The sequence below is a fragment of the Manis javanica genome, chromosome 3 (genome assembly GCF_040802235.1).
Source record: "Manis javanica isolate MJ-LG chromosome 3, MJ_LKY, whole genome shotgun sequence".
Taxonomy (NCBI): Eukaryota; Metazoa; Chordata; class Mammalia; order Pholidota; family Manidae; genus Manis; species Manis javanica.
Genome location: NC_133158.1, coordinates 144,599,127 through 144,619,428, shown reverse-complemented (window position 1 = coordinate 144,619,428; position 20,302 = coordinate 144,599,127). Strand labels below are relative to the sequence as shown.

Genomic DNA, 20,302 nt, shown 5'->3' with positions numbered 1-20,302 from the left:
CCTTTCTCTCCAGAGGGGAATAGTATTAAGATAGTGCTTATCAAATTCATGGTCATCAGGTATTTTTTAGCTAATACACATGTGTACATGGATTCTGAGGGGAGGGGTGGGGGCATGCATTTCCTTGTATGTTTGTTGATAATGCTTCCAAACCATCTCAGTGCAAAACAAGGCACCTAATAATGCTTCGAGTTAAGGCATCCTCCACACACTGGCTCTTATATCTGGCATGTAGTCTCAGAGTAAGAATTGAGCCTGACAGAGATGCTGTGGAGCGATGCTTGTATTGTGCTGAATTCATTGCCATCTACACACCCTGAAGAGTGGAGGATTAGGGCAGATACCTGAGAGATGGCAAACTTGACAGGAATGCTTTCTGATATAAAGTATAATCATATTGGTCTGTTTCTTGATATTTCTCTGTAGACAGATATTCCACTTTTAGTATATTCTGTAACAGAAGCTGTATGTCACAGGTTATTTATTATATGATGTTGCTCTGTTATGGGTGGCATGTTGAGATGTACTAAATTTCTTGAGAGTAGGAGTTGAGTGCTGGTTGTATGATGAATATCATCACTGAGTGTGTGAAAGAGCCCAACTCTGTTACTCTCTGTCCCTTTGTCTTCATCACTTTCTCATGTTATATATATTTATTTTTATTGTCCCTCCCCAACACTAGAGTGTAAGGTTCATGAGGGCAGGGAGTTTGTTTTCCTGTTGTCTAAAGTAGTGCATATGATAAACACTTAAAACATTTGTTGAAATAATAGATGATATGCTCTGTGATAGTCCTAAGTCTGAGCATGGGTCTCTTATAAACCATACCTAAAAAGTTTTAACCTAATTCTTTAAAATCTTCCCAGGAAGTTTCTGTAGCCTCCTTTCAACACTGTTTCTGTCATTCCTTCTCTCTCTTAGAAATTTAACTTATATGAAAGCTTATGACACATATGTAGTAGATTATAACATGTTTTTATTCACTTTAATATCTCCTCATTGCCAGTCAAATAATAGATACACATTTTGTATCTATAAAACATATGAGACGTTTTACTTGTATAATATGCATAGAGTTGGGACATGAAGGCTGTCTTGGATATTCCAGATGAAATTTGTCCACAAACCAGACATTTTTAATTTTTCTCATACGGAATTGTTAGACTTTGCTCCCAACAGCTGGCTTCATCCATAATGCCCTCACCCCATAACATCCCAAAGAAATAAGACATAATCAGATAAAAAGTTAAATAATGCAAGAGGTAATAACTGTTCAAACAACAATATAAAGAATGTCAAAGGACCGCACATGATTAATTGCCAAATCAATGGCATTGAAAATCTATGCTTAGTAGTCCAGAATTAGTGAGCACTCATTGATGCTTTGAGTATCTCTGTTAACTTGTTCATAAAACAGCATGTTACTGCTTTCACTACCCTTTTCGGATATCTTTATTTCTATTCCAACTTTCTGATTCTTTCCTAATTCCCGATCTTAGCAGGAGTCTTTCTAACCATTGTCTGCAGTATCTCCCCTCTTTTTTCCCTATCTTGAGTCCTTCCAATTCCTTTGATCAGGTCTTTCCACTTCTTAAGTGCATGTATACAGTGATAATCATCAAGAACCACCTTATGTTTGTTATATCCTCCATAATTTTTATCTTATCTAATGGTTGTTTCCCAGCTGGACATTGACACTCTTCTTCCTTGACTAAACACGTTTTTCCCACCAGTCAAGCCCCACCTTCTAGCACCCCACAACATTCTCACATTTATTCTTTTGTTTCAGATACCTAATCATGGTGATTTTTGGTTTCCAGCCTGTGGTTTCTTTGTTTTCTTTAGAACTAAAGTGGAGCCTTTGGTACTGTCCTAGGAGTCACAGGACAAGGGCTTATGTCCTGAAGAGCCCTATACTAACTTGGAACAAGTCACTCAGGCAATGACAACTACAGAATAAAATGGTGGTTCTAAAAATTGGTACTTTTAAAAATTTCATCACTTGATGAAATAAAAATTTGGCAGCCCAATGGAATAGCCTTTATCCCTGGCAACAGCAGGAAAACCCATCTTCAGAAATGTTGCTGACCATTGCAAATCAGACATATGATGACCCCTACATTAGCAGGTATGGTGGGAAATGTGGGTGAGGAGATAAGGTAGCTCAGCTTTATCAGACAGTGCTTAACATTAAACTCAGAGGGGTCTTTGAGAGATGCGTCAGGAAAGTCATCAAGTGGATAAACCTGGAGAGGCATGTGTCAACATAAACTGTTAATTATAATAATAGGTAAGTTACTGAGTATAACCAAATTGATATATCAACAAGTAAGATGATGTATGTGACCTCACTATGTAACCTCTGAGCTCTATGTAAATTAGTCAATACATTGGTATTCAGTCGCTGATTACATCCCACTAATATTTCAGTTGTGTGCCTGGCACATTTGGGCAAAAATGGAAAAGGACTGCAAAATCTGAGTCTAGGTCATGGCCTAACCTGACCCACTGGAGGGCTTCTCCTCTTTGGGATTTTGAATTTTTATCTGAAGAAATAAGGGCCTGTTTTTCCATTTTCAAAAATGTAATGATACTTACTATCAATAATTATACACCAACAAATTATACAGCTTAGAAGAAATGCATAAATTCCTAGAAATGTACAATCTACCAAAACTGAGTCATGAGTAAGTAGAAAGTCTGAACAGACCAATTACTAATAAGGAAATTGATTCACTAATCAAAACCCCCAACAAACAAAATTCCAGGACTAGAGAGCTTCACTGGTGAATTCTACCAAATATTCAAAGAAACTTAATACCTATTATTTTCAAACTCTTCCAGAAATATAGAAAAGGAGGAAATCTTTCCAAACTCACTTTATGAGGCCAGCATTACCGTGATGCCAAAATCTGACAGGCACTGAAAGAAAAGAAAATTATAGACCAATACCCTGATGAACATAGATACAAAAATCATCAACAAATATTAGTAAACCAAATTCAATAATACATCAAAAGGATCATGAACCATCATCAAGTGGGATTTATTCCAGGGATGCAATGATGGTTCAATATCTAAAAACCAATTGATATAATACAACACATTAACAAAGTAAAGGATAAAAATCATATGCTCACCTCAATAGATACAGAAAGAGAATTTTACAAAATTCAACATCCATTTATAATAAAACTCTGAACAAAGTGAGTACAGAGGGAATGCACATTAACATCATAAAGCCTATATATGGCAAGCCCATAGCTAACAACATGCTCAATAGTGAAAAGCTGAAAGCATTTCCTCTAAGATCAGAAACAAGACAGGGATGTCCACTCTTGCCACTTTTGTTAAACATGGTATTGAAAATCCTAGAGCAATTAGGTAGTAAAAAGAAATTAAAGACATCCAAATTGGTAAGGACAAAGTAAAATTGTTCCTGTTTGCAGAAGATGTGATTATATTTATAAAACCCTAAAGACCCCACCAAAAAACTTACAGAATTAATAAATGAATTAAAATTATAAAATACAAAATCAATGTACAAAAATAACCAACTATCATAATGAGAAATCAAGAAAACAATTGTATTACAATTGCATCAAAAAGAATAAAATACATGGGAATAAATTTAACCAAGGAAGTAAAACACTTTTATACTGAAAACTATACAATATTTATGAAAGAAATTGAAGAAGACATTAATAAATGGAAATATCTCCATGCTCATGGATAAGAATTAATTGTCAAAATGGCCATCCTGACCAAAGAAATTTACAGATTCAATGCAATCCCTATCAAAATACCAACAGCATTCTTCAATGAACTAGAACAAGTGGTTCTAAAATTTATATGGAACTACAAAAGATCCAGAATAGCCAAAGAAATCCTGAGAAAGAAGAACAAAGCTGGGGGGCTTATGCTCCCTGACTTCAAGCTCTACTACAAAGCTACAGTAATCAAAATAATTTGGTACTGGCATAAGAACAGATACATAGATCAATGGAACAGAATAGAGACCCCAGATATAAACCCATGAATATATGGTCAATATATATGACCATGAATATACTTGGGGAAAACACAGCCTCTTCAACAACTGGTGTTGGCAAAACTGGACAGCTACATGTAAGAGAATGAAACTGGATTACTATCTAACTCCATACACAAAAGTAAACTCAAAATGGGTCAAAGACCTGAACGTAAGTCATGAAACCATAAAACTCTTAGAAGAAAACATAGGCAAAAATCTCTTAAATGTAAGTATGAGCAATTTTTTCCTGGACTCATCTCCTCAGGCAAGGGAAACAAATAAAATTGAACAATTGGGACTACATCAAACTAAAAAACAGCAAAGGACATCATCAGCAGAACAAAAAGGCATCCTACAGTATGGGAGAATATATTTGTGAATAACTCATCTGGTAAGGGGTTAACATCCAAAATATGTAAAGAACTCATATGCCTCAACACCCAAAAAACACATAGCCTGATTAAATTAGGACCCGAACAGACATTTCTCCAAAGAGAAAATACAAATGGCCAACAGACACATGAAAAGATACTCCACAACACTAATCATCAGGGAAATACTAATCAAAACCACAGTGAGATATCACCGCATACCAGTTAGAGGGGCCACTATCCAAAAGACAAGAAATAACAAATTCTGGCAGGGATGTGAAGAAATGGTAACCCTCCTACATTGTTGGTGGGCAAGTTAATTGGAACCCTCCTACACTGTTGGTAGGCAACTGCTATGGAAAACAGTATGGAGGTTCCTCAAAAAACTAAAAATAGAGATCCATTTGATCTAGTAATTCCACTTCTAGGAATTTATGCAAAGAAAACAAAATCCCTGATTTGAAAGATATATGCATCCATGTGTTTATCACCTCACTATTTGCAATAGCCAAGATATGGAAGCAACCTAAGTGTCCATCAATAGATAAATGGATAAAAAAGATGTGGTCCATCTACACAATATTATTCAGCCATAAAAAGAAAAGAAATCCTGCCATTTGCAACAACATGGGTGGATCTAGAGGGTATTACACTCAGTGAAGTAAGTCAGGCAGAGAAAGACAAATAACATATGATTTCACTTAGTTGTGGAATATAAAAACCAAGCAAAACAGAAGGAACAAAACAGCAGTAGACTCATAGACACTGAGAAGTGACTAGTGGTTACCAAGGGGGAGGGGGATTAAAGAGGCACAATAAATCTTAATCACTGTATAAGCTTGTCACAGGGATGGCAGTACAGCATGGAAAATATAGTCAATGATTCTGTAACATCTTTCTACATTGACAGATAGTAAGTGCACTATACGGGGGTGAGAATTTAATAATATGGGTAATACTGTGTTGTACATTTGAAACTAATGGAAGATTATATCAATGATATGTCAATATAAATAAAGAGAACACGAAATGCACACACACACACAATTTGGTGTGTGTACACATACATACACACACAATGGAATAGTCTTTAGCCATGAAAAAGAAGGAAATCCTGACATTTGCAACAACATGGACCTTGAAGGCATTGTGTTGCGTGAACTAAGCCAGATAAAGAAAGACAAATGGCATATGGTATGCTGTGTGTGTGTAATCTAAAAAAAAATAAGTCAAAGTCAAACTTGTAGAAACAAAATAGAACAATGGGTGCCAGGAACTGTGGGTTAGGGGAAATAGGGAGAGGTTGTTAAAGGGCACAGACTTTCAGCTGCAAGATGAATAAGGTCTAAGTATCAATGTAAAACATAAGAGGCTATAGTTGGTATCACTGTGTTTTATAATAGAAATTTGCTAAGCAAGTAAAAGTTAAATGTTCTCACACACACAAGATAAATATACAAAGCAATGGATGTGTTAATTAACTAGATGAGGGAAAGCTTTTCATAATGTACATATATATTAAATCACCATGATGTACACTTTAAATGTCTTATAATTTTATGTCAGTTATACCTCAATAAAGCTAAAATTTTTAAAAATTATGTGAATGATAATTTTTTTGCTTAGGTCCACTGTCTTCGATGAAAACCTGTTAAATAATTTCTGCTCTTCCTTTGTTAAAATCCCTCATTTGGCCTCACTTTTATTTATTTCAGTACTTTATTTAACCACCATCCATGATATTCTTTTGGTAGTGAAATGATACATAATATAAATATTCTGTCCAGGAGTTTCATTTCAATAATGGCAATTTAGAGATATTATAATACTGGTAATACTTCCTTTTGTGTCTCATTTGTCAGCTGTATGAGTAGATGTACTTTTTCATTTCAAGAAAAGAAATAGTATTTCAGGGAGATAAGTGATCAATGTTATGTCTGTGTAACCTAAACGTATCAAGCTGATCATCTACAGGTAAGAATCCAAATACTGGTATGGGGGAACAAGTTTTTTTCTTATTAGTTATGTACAAATATATGTAGGATTTTTTAAAGAAAAGAATGCCATATGGCTTTCAAATTCTTGGGTAACTGCCCCCAAGTACTACTTGTCATGACTATAAATAAAACTGGAGAGAGCAATTTGGTACATAAATAACCCAAGGGCAACCAAATGAAGAGTGAACAATTCATTCTCACATCCTAATATATTGTCCTGACAATGACAAACATATGAACATTTTAAATATTCATATGTATAAAGTTGGGGTTATCAAGTTAAAATATCAGGATTGATTTATTTCTTTTTATTTATTCCTATGAGTAATCAACTGGCCCTAGACATAATCCATGAGCAATTTACAAGGAAACCATATCATTCTTTTCAACCACATTCACACTCCTGAGAATTTTCTCTCAGTGAACAGTGTTGGAAAAAGGATCCTTTAGTCTTGGAAGCCTGAATTCTGGCACTGTATTTTCCAAATACTAAGTGTATGACTTAAGGCCAAATGCTTTCTTTTTTTTTTTTTTTTTTTTTTTTTTACACTGTAGCTTATTTATTTGTATGTACATATATGTATATACAGTTGCAGAAATAAAGCATGTATTAAGCCACAGAAAAAGCCATAATTTCAAAGAATCAGCATCACTGAGACCATAGTCACAACACAAAAGAATAATTCTCCCTACCCCATGCTCATTTGCTATAAGCTAAAAAGTTCACTACTAAATGATTTTTGGGTTAAAGAAAGAAATAGAAGAGAAATTTAAAAATACTTAGAACTAAAATATAAACATTGAAAAATTTCAAAAATTGTGGGAGATAGCTCAAGTAGTACTTAGAGGTAAATTTATAGCTTTAAATCACTTATTCAAAAACAAAAACAAAAATGGATTGAAATAAGTGAATTAAGAAAAAAAACGAGAAGGAAGGCAATAATAAAGATCAAGCTAAAATCAGTGAAGTAGAGGACAACAAAGATTAGAGGAAAAGATGATTAAGAAAGTTTTTAATTTATTCTTTCAAAAGATTAATGAAATACACCATTAATTCAGACTGGCTAAGCAAAATGAAAAAGAGGATGGAAATAAAACACTGACTGAAGAAGGAAATAAGTACAGACTAAATGAATGTGAGGAGCATCCTCTGGCCCCACCAGAGTCTTGACTGGGACAAGGTGGACGTCTCCACTGAGAGGTGTCAGCGCCGGGGAGTGGTGAAGGGGACATCTACCCAGGGGAGGGGATGGCGGTGGAGACAAGAGATGGGTTACATGCAGAGAGATTGATTAAATATGTAAATCAAAGGACCATGAAAACCAAGTTTCTTGTGAAAGAAAAGGAAGCTATAAACATGGAAATAGGAAATCGAGATTGGACTCCGTGGTACCAGATTAGAATCAGTGGTATTGGTGTGAACTCTTCATTTTCAATAAATATATATACAGAAAGGTACAGAAAATCCTAAATAAGATTTATCCAGGAATGAAAGGATGGCTTAACAGCAGTGTATCTTACTACACGGATGAAAGTAGAAAGTCACATACATTTCTCTAGGTTATCATTAAGTATATTTAATTATTATTACTCATTAAATATGTTATTTAAAATAATAATGTAAAAACTCACAGAGTACTAGAAATAGAAGGGAAACTAAAGTCAATGAAATTATACAAGAAAAATGTTTAGCAAATATCAGTGGTGGAGAAACTTTGAATCCTCTTTAAGACTGGAAAACCAGCAAATATGCCTGCTAGCCTGGCTGCACTGGAGGAATCCTGGGGAGCCTGGCCTCTGCACTCGGACAGCACGGAGCAGGCTTAGAAGGGGCTCAGCAAATATGAGAACTAATACATAGGTCGGCAAAGGAGCTAGTTCAGGAGAGCAAGTGTTTTTCTATACTAGCACTAGCCAACTAGAAAATGGAATAGAAAAAAAGATATCATTTACAATAGCAACACAACTATAAATTATGTAGATATTAAACTAACAAAGGATGTCCAAGAATTTTACAGATAATGATTAAAACTATTTTTCAGACACACAGAACAACTGAATAAATAGTGTTATGCTATGATGCCAGGTTCCATGAAATTAATATATGAATTCTACATGAATTCCACTACAATTCTAATAAAAATTCCATGAAGACCTTTTTTTTTTTTTTTTATAAGTAGGAATATTTAATAACGGTTGGATCCAACTGATATCTCTTAATAATCTTTGAAAATCACTTAAAGTTTTTTTTTTTTTTTTTTTTTTTGAGAGGGCATCTCTCATATTTATTGATCAAATGGTTGTTAACAACAATAAAATTCAGTATAGGGGGGTCAATGCTCAATGTACAATCATTAATCCATCTCAAGCCTAATTCTCGTCAGTCTCCAATCTTCTGAAGCATAACGAACAAGTTCTTACATGGTGAACGAATTCTTACAGAGTGAATAAATTCTTACATGGTGAACAGTACAAGGGCATTCATCACAGAAACTTTCGGTTTTGATCATGCAATATGACCTATAAACCATCAGGTCAAATATGAATATTCATTTGATTTTTGTACTTGATTTATATGTTGATCCCACATTTCTCCTATTATTATTATTATTTTTATTTTTAATAAAATGCTGAAGTGGTAGGTAGATGCAAGATAAAGGTAGAAAACATAGTTTAGTGCTGTAAGAAGGCAAATGTAGATGATCAGATGATCAGGTGTGTGCCTATGGACTAAGTATTAATCCAGGCTAGAAAAGGGCAGCAAGACATCCACGGATGCAGAAGATTTCTCTCAAAGCAGGGGGGGTGAGGTTCTGAGCCTCACCTCTGTTGATCCCCAAATTCTCACCTGATGGCCCCCCTGCGACTGTGCCTGTCTTAGGTTGTTCCTCCCTTGAGGAATCTTACCCGTCTCTGGCTAACCAGTCATCTTCCGGGGCCATACAGGGAAATGTAAAGTTGGTAAGTGAGAGAGAAGCCATATTGTTTGCAAAGGTTAGCTTTTTACTTCTTTGCAGATTTATGCCCTGTGGCTTCTATGCCCAGCACTTGTCTCGAGGTATCTTTACCACCTGGAGGAATTATGATACTCGGTAAATTCGATATGAGGCACGAATTCTATTTAAGGTTTTTAATTAGGAAGGAAGAAGAAAAGCTATAGATGTAGCATATGAAGGAAACTTGGGAGGATTGATTATTTCTTTGACATATCTTCTTGTATAGTACCTTAAGTATGTATAGGTTTTAAACTACTAACTAATTTGCACACACATATTAACATAATAGGAATACGGTGACATAAACAAAGCAAATCTATAATTACCAGCCATCTCCAGTGAAGCCAAGAAAACCATTTAGGCACCCTAGGCATTTGTGAAAATTTATCTATGATATGATGGATATTTTCCAACTGTACTTGAACCATCAGACAAATTAAAGCAGCCCATTTCTGGGATCTGTTCACATCCCATATGTTCTTTTAACCATAGATAGTCTATAGTCATGAGATTTTGGGGTGCTACAACTTGCACCCCTCCCAACTCCTGGTTGAGTTCCAACAGTACAGATCCAGTCAAATTCATTGTCTCACTGTATGCACATGCCAGCCTAGACATCTCCCTCCTCCTTCTTATGGCAAGTCCAGGAGACGGTGGGCTGGATGCAGCCACAACCGCAGCATCGTCCGGATCCCTGTGGAGGCTTTTTGATGATCATCCCCCGGCACGAGTCCTCCAGAGAGTGCTGATGCCGGAAGCTCCTCCTCATATCGTATCTTAGTTCATTTTCTGGGTATCCAAGCTAGGCCTTGATCTTCTGCGTAGAAACAAACAGACCCTTTGCCCACACTTTGACATGCCCTCTATACCACTGTGCAGAACTCATTGGAGGTCAGCACACAGTAACTGCTTTTTTTTTTTTTTCTAATTAAGAGAAAGGAATATTATCAGAAAAGAGTACCTCCATAGCTGATCATCTGACACCCTTTAAGTGATCAACATTAAGGATATTTAAAGCATGCGTTGATCTTTGATTTACCAATAGTTTTATCCTGTTAAGGAGTAATCCCCCTTTTCTTTCTTTCTTTCTTTTTTTTTTTTAAATTTTTAATCTACACTTACCTGAAGAATACTATGTTTACTATGCTCTCCCCTATATCAGGTCCCCCCTAACAACCACATTACGGTTACTGTCCATCAGCTTAGCAAAATGTGGTAGAGTCACTACTTGTCCTCTCTGTGTTGTGCATCCCACCCTCCCCTTTCTCCCTCCCCCCCATGCATGCTAATCTTAATACCCCCCTTCTTCTTCCCCCCTCTTATCCCTCCCTGCCCACCCATCCTCCCCAGTTCCTTTCCCTTTGGTACCTGTTAGTCCATTTTTGGGTTCTGTAATTCTGCTGCTGTTTTGTTCCTTCAGTTTTTCCTTTGTTCCTATACTCCTCAGATGAGTGAAATCATTTGGTATTTCTCTTTCTCCGCTTGGCTTATTTCACTGAGCATAATACTCTCCAGCTCCATCCATGTTGCTACAAATGGTTGGATTTTTCCACTTCTTATGGCTGAGTAGTATTCCATTGTGTATATGTACCACATCTTCTTTATCCATTCATCTACAGATGGACATTTAGGTTGCTTCCAATTCTTGGCTATTGTAAATAGTGCTGCGATAAACATAGGAGTGCATCTGTCTTTCTCAAACTTGATTGCTGCGTTCTTAGGGTAAATTCCTAGGAGTGGAATTCCTGGGTCAAATGGTAGGTCTGTTTTGAGCATTTTGATGCACCTCCATACTGCTTTCCACAATGGTTGAACTAATTTACATTCCCACCAGCAGTGTAGGAGGGTTCCCCTTTCTCCACAGCCTCGCCAACATTTGTTGTTGTTTGTCTTTTGGATGGCAGCTATCCTTACTGGTGTGAGGTGATACCTCATTGTAGTTTTAATTTGCATTTCTCTGATAATTAGCGATGTGGAGCATCTTTTCATGTGTCTCTTGGCCATCTGTATTTCTTTTTTGGAGAACTGTCTGTTCAGTTCCTCTGCCCATTTTTTAATTGGGTTATTTGTTTTTTGTTTGTTGAGGCGTGTGAGCTCTTTATATATTCTGGACGTCAAGCCTTTATCAGATCTGTCATTTTCAAATATATTCTCCCATACTGTAGGGTTCCTTTTTGTTCTATTGATGGTGTCTTTCACTGTACAGAAGCTTTTCAGCTTAATGTAGTCCCACTTGCTCATTTTTGCTGTTGTTTTCCTTGCCCGGGGAGATATGTTCAAGAAGAGATCACTCATGTTTATGTCTAAGAGGTTTTTGCCTATGTTTTTTTCCAAGAGTTTAATGGTTTCGTGACTTACATTCAGGTCTTTGATCCATTTTGAGTTTACCTTTGTATATGGGGTTAGACAATGGTCCAGTTTCATTCTCCTACATGTAGCTGTCCAGTTTTGCCAGCACCATCTGTTGAAGAGACTGTCATTTTGCCATTGTATGTCCATGGCTCCTTTATCAAATATTAATTGACCATATATGTTTGGGTTAATTTCTGGGGTCTCTAATCTGTTCCACTGGTCTGTGGCTCTGTTCTTGTGCCAGTACCAAATTGTCTTGATTACTATGGCTTTGTAGTAGAGCTTGAAGTTGGGGAGTGAGATCCCCCCTACTTTATTCTTCTTTTTCAGGATTGCTTTGGCTATTCGGGGTCTTTGGTGTTTCCATATGAATTTTTGAATTATTTGTTCCAATTCATTGAAGAATGTTGCTGGTAATTTGAGAGGGATTGCATCAAATTTGTATATTGCTTTCGGCAGGATGGCCATTTTGACGATATTAATTCTTCCTAGCCATGAGCATGGGATGAGTTTCCATTTATTAGTGTCCCCTTTAATTTCTCTTAAGAGTGACTTGTAGTTTTCAGAGTATAAGTCTTTCACTTCCTTGGTTAGGTTTATTCCTAGGTATTTTATTCTTTTTGATGCAATGGTGAATGGAATTGTTTTCCTGATTTCTCTTTCTATTGATTCGTTGTTAGTGTATAGGAAAGCTACAGATTTCTGTGTGTTGATTTTGTATCCTGCAACTTTGCTGTATTCCGATATCAGTTCTAGTAGTTTTGGAGTGGAGTCTTTAGGGTTTTTTATGTACAGTATCATATCATCTGCAAATAGTGACAGTTTAACTTCTTCTTTACCAATCTGGATTCCTTGTATTTCTTTGTTTTGTCTGATTGCCGTGGCTAGGACCTCCAGTACTATGTTAAATAACAGTGGGGAGAGTGGGCATCCCTGTCTGGTTCCCGATCTCAGTGGAAATGCTTTCAGCTTCTCGCTGTTCAGTATAATGCTGGCTGTGGGTTTATCATATATGGCCTTTATTATGTTGAGGTACTTGCCCTCTATTCCCATTTTGCTGAGAGTTTTTATCATGAATGGATGTTGAATTTTGTCAAATGCTTTTTCAGCATCTATGGAGATGATCATGTGGTTTTTGTCTTTCTTTTTGTTGATGTGGTGGATGATGTTGATGGATTTTCGAATGTTGTACCATCCTTGCATCCCTGGGATGAACCCCACTTGGTCATGGTGTATGATCCTTTTGATATACTGTTGAATTCTGTTTGCTAATATTTTATGGAGTATTTTTGCATCTACATTCATCAGGGATATTGGTCTGTAATTTTCTTTTTTGGTGGGGTCTTTTCCTGGTTTTGGTATTAGGGTGATGTTGGCTTCATAGAATGAGTTTGGGAGTATTCCCTCTTCTTCTATTTTGTGGAACACTTTAAGGAGAATGGGTATTATGTCTTCTCTGTGTGTCTGATAAAATTCCGAGGTAAATCCGTCCGGCCCCGGGGTTTTGTTCTTGGGTAGTTTTTTGATTACTGTTTCAATTTCTTTGCTTGTAATTGGTTTGTTTAACTTTTGTGTTTCTTCCTTGGTCAGTCTTGGGAGGTTGTATTTTTCTAGGAAGTTGTCCATTTCTTCTAGGTTTTCCAGCTTGTTGGCATATAGGTTTTCATAGTAGTCTTTAATAATTCTTTGTATTTCTGTGGAGTCTGTCGTGATTTTTCCATTCTCATTTCTGATTATGTTGATTTGTGTTGACTCTCTTTTTCTCTTAATAAGTTGGGCTAGAGGCTCATCTATTTTGTTTATTTTCTCAAAGAACCAGCTCTTGGTTTCGTTGATTTTTGCTATTGTTTTATTCTTCTCAATTTTGTTTATTTCTTCTCTGATCTTTATTATGTCCCTCCTTCTGCTGACTTTAGGCCTCATTTGTTCTTCTTTTTCCAGTTTTAATAATTGTGATGTTAGACTATTCATTTGGGATTGTTCTTCCTTCTTCAAGTGTGCCTGGATTGCTATATACTTTCCTCTTAAGACTGCTTTCGCTGCATCCCACAGAAGTTGGGGCTTAGTGTTGTTGTTGTCATTTGTTTCTATATATTCCTTGATCTCTATTTTGATTTGTTCATTGATCCATTGATTATTTAGTAGCATGTTGTTAAGCCTCCATGTGTTTGTGAGCCTTTTTGTTTTCTTTGTAGAATTTATTTCTACTTTCATACCTTTGTGGTCTGAAAAATTGGTTGGTAGAATTTCAATATTGTGGAATTTACTGAGGCTCTTTTTGTGAGCTAGTATGTGGTCTATTCTGGAGAATGTTCCATGTGCACTTGAGAAGAATGTATATCCTGTTGCTTTTGGATGTAAAGTTCTATAGATGTCTATTAGGTCCATCTGTTCTAGTGTGTTGTTCAGTGCCTGTGTGTCTTTACTTATTTTCTGCCCGGTGGATCTATCCTTTGGGGTGAGTGGTGTGTTGAAGTCTCCTACAATGAATGCATTGCAGTCTATTTCCCTCTTTAGTTCTGTTAGTATTTGCTTCACATATGCTGGTGCTCCTGTATTGGGTGCATATATATTTAGAATGGTTATATCCTCTTGTTGGACTAAGCCCTTTATCATTATGTAGTGGCCTTCTTTATCTCTTGTTACTTTCTTTGTTTTGAAGTCTATTTTGTCTGATATTAGTACTGCAACCCCTGCTTTCTTCTCACTGTTGTTTGCCTGAAATATGTTTTTCCATCCCTTGACTTTTAGTCTATGCTTATCTTTGAGTTTAAGGTGAGTTTCTTGTAAGCAGCATATAGATGGGTCTTGCTTTTTTATCCATTCTATTACTCTATGTCTTTTGATTGGTGCATTAAGTCCATTTACATTTAGGGTGACTATTGAAAGATATGTACTTATTGCCATTGCAGGCTTTAGATTCGTGGTTACCAAAGGTTCAAGGTTAGCTTCTTTAGTATCTTACTGCCTAACTTAGCTCGCTTATTGAGCTGTTATATACACTGTCTGGAGAGTCTTTTCTTCTCTCCCTTCTTATTCCTCCTCCTCCATTCTTCATATGTTGTGTGTTTTGTTCTGTGCTCTTTTTAGGGGTGCTCCCATCTAGAGCAGTCCCTGTAGGATGCCCTGTAGAGGTGGTTTGTGGGAAGCAAATTCCCTCAGCTTTTGCTTGTCTGGGAATTGTTTGATCCCACCATCATATTTAAATGATAGTCTTGCTGGATACAGTATCCTTGGTTCAAGGCCCTTCTGTTTCATTGCATTAAGTATATCATGCCATTCTCTTCTGGCCTGTAGGGTTTCTGTTGAGAAGTCTGATGTTAGCCTGATTGGTTTTCCTTTATAGGTGACCTTTTTCTCTCTAGCTGCCTTTAAAACTCTTTCCTTGTCCTTGATCCTTGCCATTTTAATTATTATGTGTCTTGGTGTTGTCCTCCTGGGATCCTTTCTGTTGGGGGTTCTGTATAATTCCATGGTCTGTTCGATTATTTCCTCCCCCAGTTTGGGGAAGTTTTCAGCAATTATTTCTTCAAAGACACTTTCTATCCCTTTTCCTCTTTCTTCCTCTTCTGGTATCCCTATAATACGAATGTTTTTCCTTTTGTATTGGTCACATATTTCTCTTAGTGTTGTTTCATTCCTGGAGATCCTTTTATCTCTCTCTATGTCAGCTTCTATACGTTCCTGTTCTCTGGCTTCTATTCCTTCAATGGCCTCTTGCATCTTATCCATTCTGCTTATAAATCCTTCCAGGGATTGTTTCACTTCTGTGATCTCTTTCCTGACATCTGTGATCTCCTTCCGGACTTCATCCCACTGCTCTTGCATTTTTCTCTGCATCTCATCCCACTGCTCTTGCATTTTTCTCTGCATCTCATCCCATTGCTCTTGCATTTTTTTCTGCATCTCTGTCAGCATGTTCATGATTTTTATTTTGAATTCTTTTTCAGGAGGACTAGTTAGGTCTGTCTCCTTCTCAGGTGTTGTCTCTGTGATCTTTGTCTGCCTGTAGTTTTGCCTTTTCATGGTGATAGAGATAGTTTGCAGAGCTGGTACAAGTGACCGCTGGAAGAGCTTCCCTTCTTGTTGGTTTGTAGCCTTTTCCTGGGAGAATAGCGACCTCTAGTGGCTTGTGCTGGGCAGCTGTGCGCAGACAGGGCTTCTGCTTCCTGCCCAGTTGCTTTGGTGTTTATCTCCGCTGTTGCTGTGGGCTTGGCCTGGCTGGGGCTGTTCCTCCAAAATGGTTTAGCCCCGTTGGAGGGGGAGCAGCCAGGAGACTATTTATCTCCGTAAGGGGCCTCTGTGCTCCCTGCTGCCCAGGGGGTTAGAGTGCCCAGAGATCCCCAGATTCCCTGCTTCTGGTCTAAGTGACCTGTCCTGCCCCTTTAAGATTTCCAAAAAGCACTCTCCAAACCAAAACAACAACAGCAACAATGAGAGAGGGAACAGAAAGAAAGAGAAAAAAAAAAGGAAAAAAAAGGAAAAAACAAGCGATTTTTTTTTTTTTTTTTTTTTGTCCTCAGGTGCCGGTCCCAGGCACCCGCTCACTGGTCCTGCTGCCCTGTCTCCCTAGCACCAGGGTCCCTGTCCTTTCAAGGCTTCCAAAAAGCACCCACCCACCAGTCCCGCAGGGAAGGAACGCTCAATATTCTTTGTCCTCAGGCACTGGTCCCACGCACCCGCTCACCAGTCCCGCCACCCTGCCTCCCTAGCACCGGGGTCCCTGTCCCTTCAAGGCTTCCAAAAAGCACTCGGCAAAAAGAGAGAAAAAAAAGGGGGAAAACGCGCGATTTCTTCCGTCCTCAGGTGCTGGTCTCAGGCACCCACCCACCGGTCCCACAGGGAAAAATGCGGGATATTCTTTGTCCTCAGGTGCCGGTCCCAGGCACCCGCTCACCAGTCCCGCCGCCCTGCCTCCCTAGCACCGGGGTCCCTGTCCCTTTTAGGCTTCCAAAAAGCACTCGCAGAAAAGAGAAAAAAAAAAGGGGAAAAACGCGCGATTTCCTCTGTCCTCAAGTGCCGGTCTCAGGCACCCGCCCACCGGTCCCGCAGGGAAAAACGGGGGATATTCTTTGTCCTCAGGCGCCGGTCCCAGCCACCCGCTCACCAGTCCCGCCACCGTGCCTCCCTAGCACTGGGGTCCCCGTCCCTTCAAGGCTTCCAAAAAGCGCTCGCCAAAAAGAGAAAAAAAAAAAAAGGGGAAAAACGCGCGACCTCCTCCGTCCTCAGGCACCGGTCTCAGGCACCCGCCCCCAGGTCTCGCAGGGAGAAACGCGGGATATTCTTTGTCCTCCGGCGCCGTTCCCAGGCACCTCCTCACCGGTCCCGCCACCCTGCCTCCCCAGCAACGGGGGCCCGTCCCTCTAAGGCTTCCAAAAAGCGCTCGCCAAAAAAAAAAAAAAAAAAAAAAAACCGCTCCGGTTTCTCTCCACCCGCCGGGAGCCGGGGGGAGGGGCGCTCGGGTTCCGCCGGGCTGGGGCTTGTATCTTACCCCCTTCACAAGGCGCTGGGTTCTTGCAGGTGTGGATGTGGTCTGGATGTTGTCCTGTGTCCTGTGGTCTCTATTTTAGGAAGATTTTTCTTTGTTATATTTTCATAGCTCTATGTGTTTTTGGGAGGAGATTTCCACTGCTCTACTCACGCCGCCATCTTGGCTCCGCCCCCTCCAAATGCTTTCTTTTTTATTCATCAGTTTCTCCACATGTGTATTCTTTAATGAATGTGATCTTAATAAAACCAATTTGCATATGTCACTACTCTGCTCTAAATCCTCCAACGAATTTTAATTGAAGACTATGGTCTTTGCTGTAGCCTTGGAGGCTGTAGATCTGGCTCCGCACCTCTCCTCTGACTTCCACATCGCTGATTCTCACTTGCTTACCCCTGTCCCAGCCACACTGGCCTCTGGCAAACCGAGCCCACTCCCTCCTCCTTTCCCAGTTATTCATGTGGTTCTCTTCCTTCATTCCTTAAGTCTTTTCTTAAATTCACGTTCTTAATGAGGCAATCCTTTCCCAAAACTTCCTATACCTTTCCCTGCTCAGTTCTTCTCCATGACACTTAAAATTGTCTAACATAATGTATAGTGTCCTGGTTTATCTTCCTTATTGTCTGTCTCTCCTCCTAGAATGAAAGCTTCATGAGAGCAGGCATGTTCGTTTTGTTCACTGTTGCATCCCCTGCACCTGGAATGATAGCTGAATATATAAGACATTTCACAAATATTTGTTGAATGAGTAAATGAATTGATCATGTATTTCCTGAGCACATGTAACTTGCTGTACATCATTCTGTCTTCTGAGGATCCAAAGGTGAATAAAATTCCTTTAGGGAGGTCAGAGTCCACAGATGCGAGTCAACTCTTGCTAAACAGCTAGGTAACTCTCATAAGATACGGGACTATTAGTCACATATAGGTTAGACTATTTAACTCTTACAGAGGCTAGGAAAGGTTTCTGGAGGAAGAGATGTTCAAGCTGAAATGTGTAACATTCCATCAATTGGATAAAGTCAAAAGTACTAAGTGGTGAAGGAGGTTGAATATAAGGTCATTTCTTACATCACAGACTTAAAAAAATATATAAAGAGTGTATATGGAAGTGCTTTGCAAATTAATGCAATAATAGAGTGGATGTAATTATTATTATTTACCTATGTTAAATTTTCTTTTCCCATTGGTATCATCTCACAGAATATTCCATGATGCAACTTAATAGCAAAAGACCATTTTGCACATTTGAAATTTACTGGAATATATAACCACAATAATTGAGATATTCATATTGGTCAAAGAATATATTAAATGTTTAGCATGTCTAAGCATTTTTTAAACCTGTTTTTCAGTAATTAAAAGCTGTTATCTCTAATTTCTCAGGCTGAGTACAAATTAAGTAGGACACTGTGAAAAAAATTAGTCTTAAAACAAGCCATGCTATATTTCTCAAGTGTACAAATTGTTAATTAGAATCGCGAAGTGAACAGAAGGGGCTTAAAATAAAGACCTTCAATTTCAAATTAAAACTGAAAATGGATTCTGTTTGGCATTGGCATTTTAAAAAAAGCTAAGAATTATGGGCACTGAAATGAAAGTTGCAAATTTCCAAAGTATTTAAATAAGTTCAATTTTAAATTTATATATTTATTGATTGAAATGTGTTTTATTTTTTATTTTAATAGAAAGTTTTGAATATTTAGAATAAAACTGACTTTTTAAAAAATGAGAGGTGCTTTATTTTTGTATTTTTACATTTACTCAAGTTATATTTTTTATGATGTACTCAGCCTTTGTACTCTGAAATTTTGCTTTTTTGTTTTTCAGTCATTTACACCAGGGGTCATTAGATTATAACCTGCCGACCAAATCTATGATTTTTGTATAGTCTTCATGTTAAGAGTGTTTTTGATAAATTAGTCACAGGGGTGCTGTTCTTGACATTTTTACGTAGTTGGGAAAGTCAAAAGAATAATATTTGTGGCATAAAAAAATTATATGACATTCTGGTTTAATGTCCATAAAAAAGCTTTATTGGAACATGGCCACACTCATTTATTTGCATGTTGCTTATGTCTGCTTTTTCATTACAGACGTGGAGTTGAACAGCGGTGACAAACCTGTAAGGCCTACAATGCTGAAAATACTCACCATTTGTCTTTTACAAAAAAAAAAAAACCAAAAACTTGCTGCTCTTGATCATCACTGTCAATAGAATACAAATGTGGAAACCATGATTATAATAACAGTATATCTTTAAGAAAAATAACTTGCTTATGTTTTAAATAAATAGTTTATCAATCAGGATTATTTTTTAATTTTATTATTCTTCTAAATATCTCTGGCCCTTTAACAACACATAGCTTTGAACATATCTTTTGAATCTGGGATTTTCAATGTGTGTGTCAATGAGGGAGGAGTAACCATATTTTATTTAACACTTTGTTGGCTTGATTTATCACTTTAGTAATTTGTGCATATAGCAGTCAGGGCTCCCTTTGTACTCCTGCCCCCAGCTCTGCAGTGTAGGGTAGCTGAGAAACAGAGCAAACAGAGAAGCAGAAAGGCAGAGGTAAGCAGAGTGATGGCCAAGCAGCTGATTTAACAGAAGAAGAAGTGAAAGCCTGAGGAAATTAGAGTTACAACTGTCATGTACTATTCTTTATTTACTTATTGGTCTGCCTAAAATATCAGCTCTCTGAGGTCAAGCATCCTGTCTTGTATTGCAGTGCTTTCCAATGGAATTATAATGGGAAATCTCCTAGTAGCCACATTATAAAAGGTAAAGAGAAACATGTGAAATAAGTTTTAATAACATTTTATATAGTCCAATATATCTAAAATATTACTTTTCAACATGTAACCAATTCAAAAAACTACCACTGAAAACTTGTGTATTCTTTTTTTTTTCATAGTGAGTCTTCAAAATCCAAGGTGTATTTTACACTTAGAACACACATCAGTTTGGATCAGCCACAACTGAAGTACTCGATAGCCAATATGTGGCTAGTAGTTACATGTTGGGCTGTAAAGTTCTATTTCATTGCTTTTTTTCAGTGCAG

The 20,302-nt window shown here is 37.7% G+C and overlaps 1 protein-coding gene across 1 annotated transcript in view; it reads left to right on the top strand.

Annotated features, from left to right (window-relative positions):
* The window catches only part of IQCJ (IQ motif containing J), a 282,074-nt gene extending 262,471 nt beyond the window's left edge, over positions 1–19,603 (top strand). Inside the window, exon 5 of the mRNA XM_073232156.1 lies at positions 19,334–19,603. Within this exon, the coding sequence (XP_073088257.1) occupies positions 19,334–19,345 (12 nt within the window). The 3' untranslated portion in view covers positions 19,346–19,603. The remainder of the gene's footprint in view (positions 1–19,333) is intronic.
* Positions 19,604–20,302: the final 699 nt, after the last annotated feature.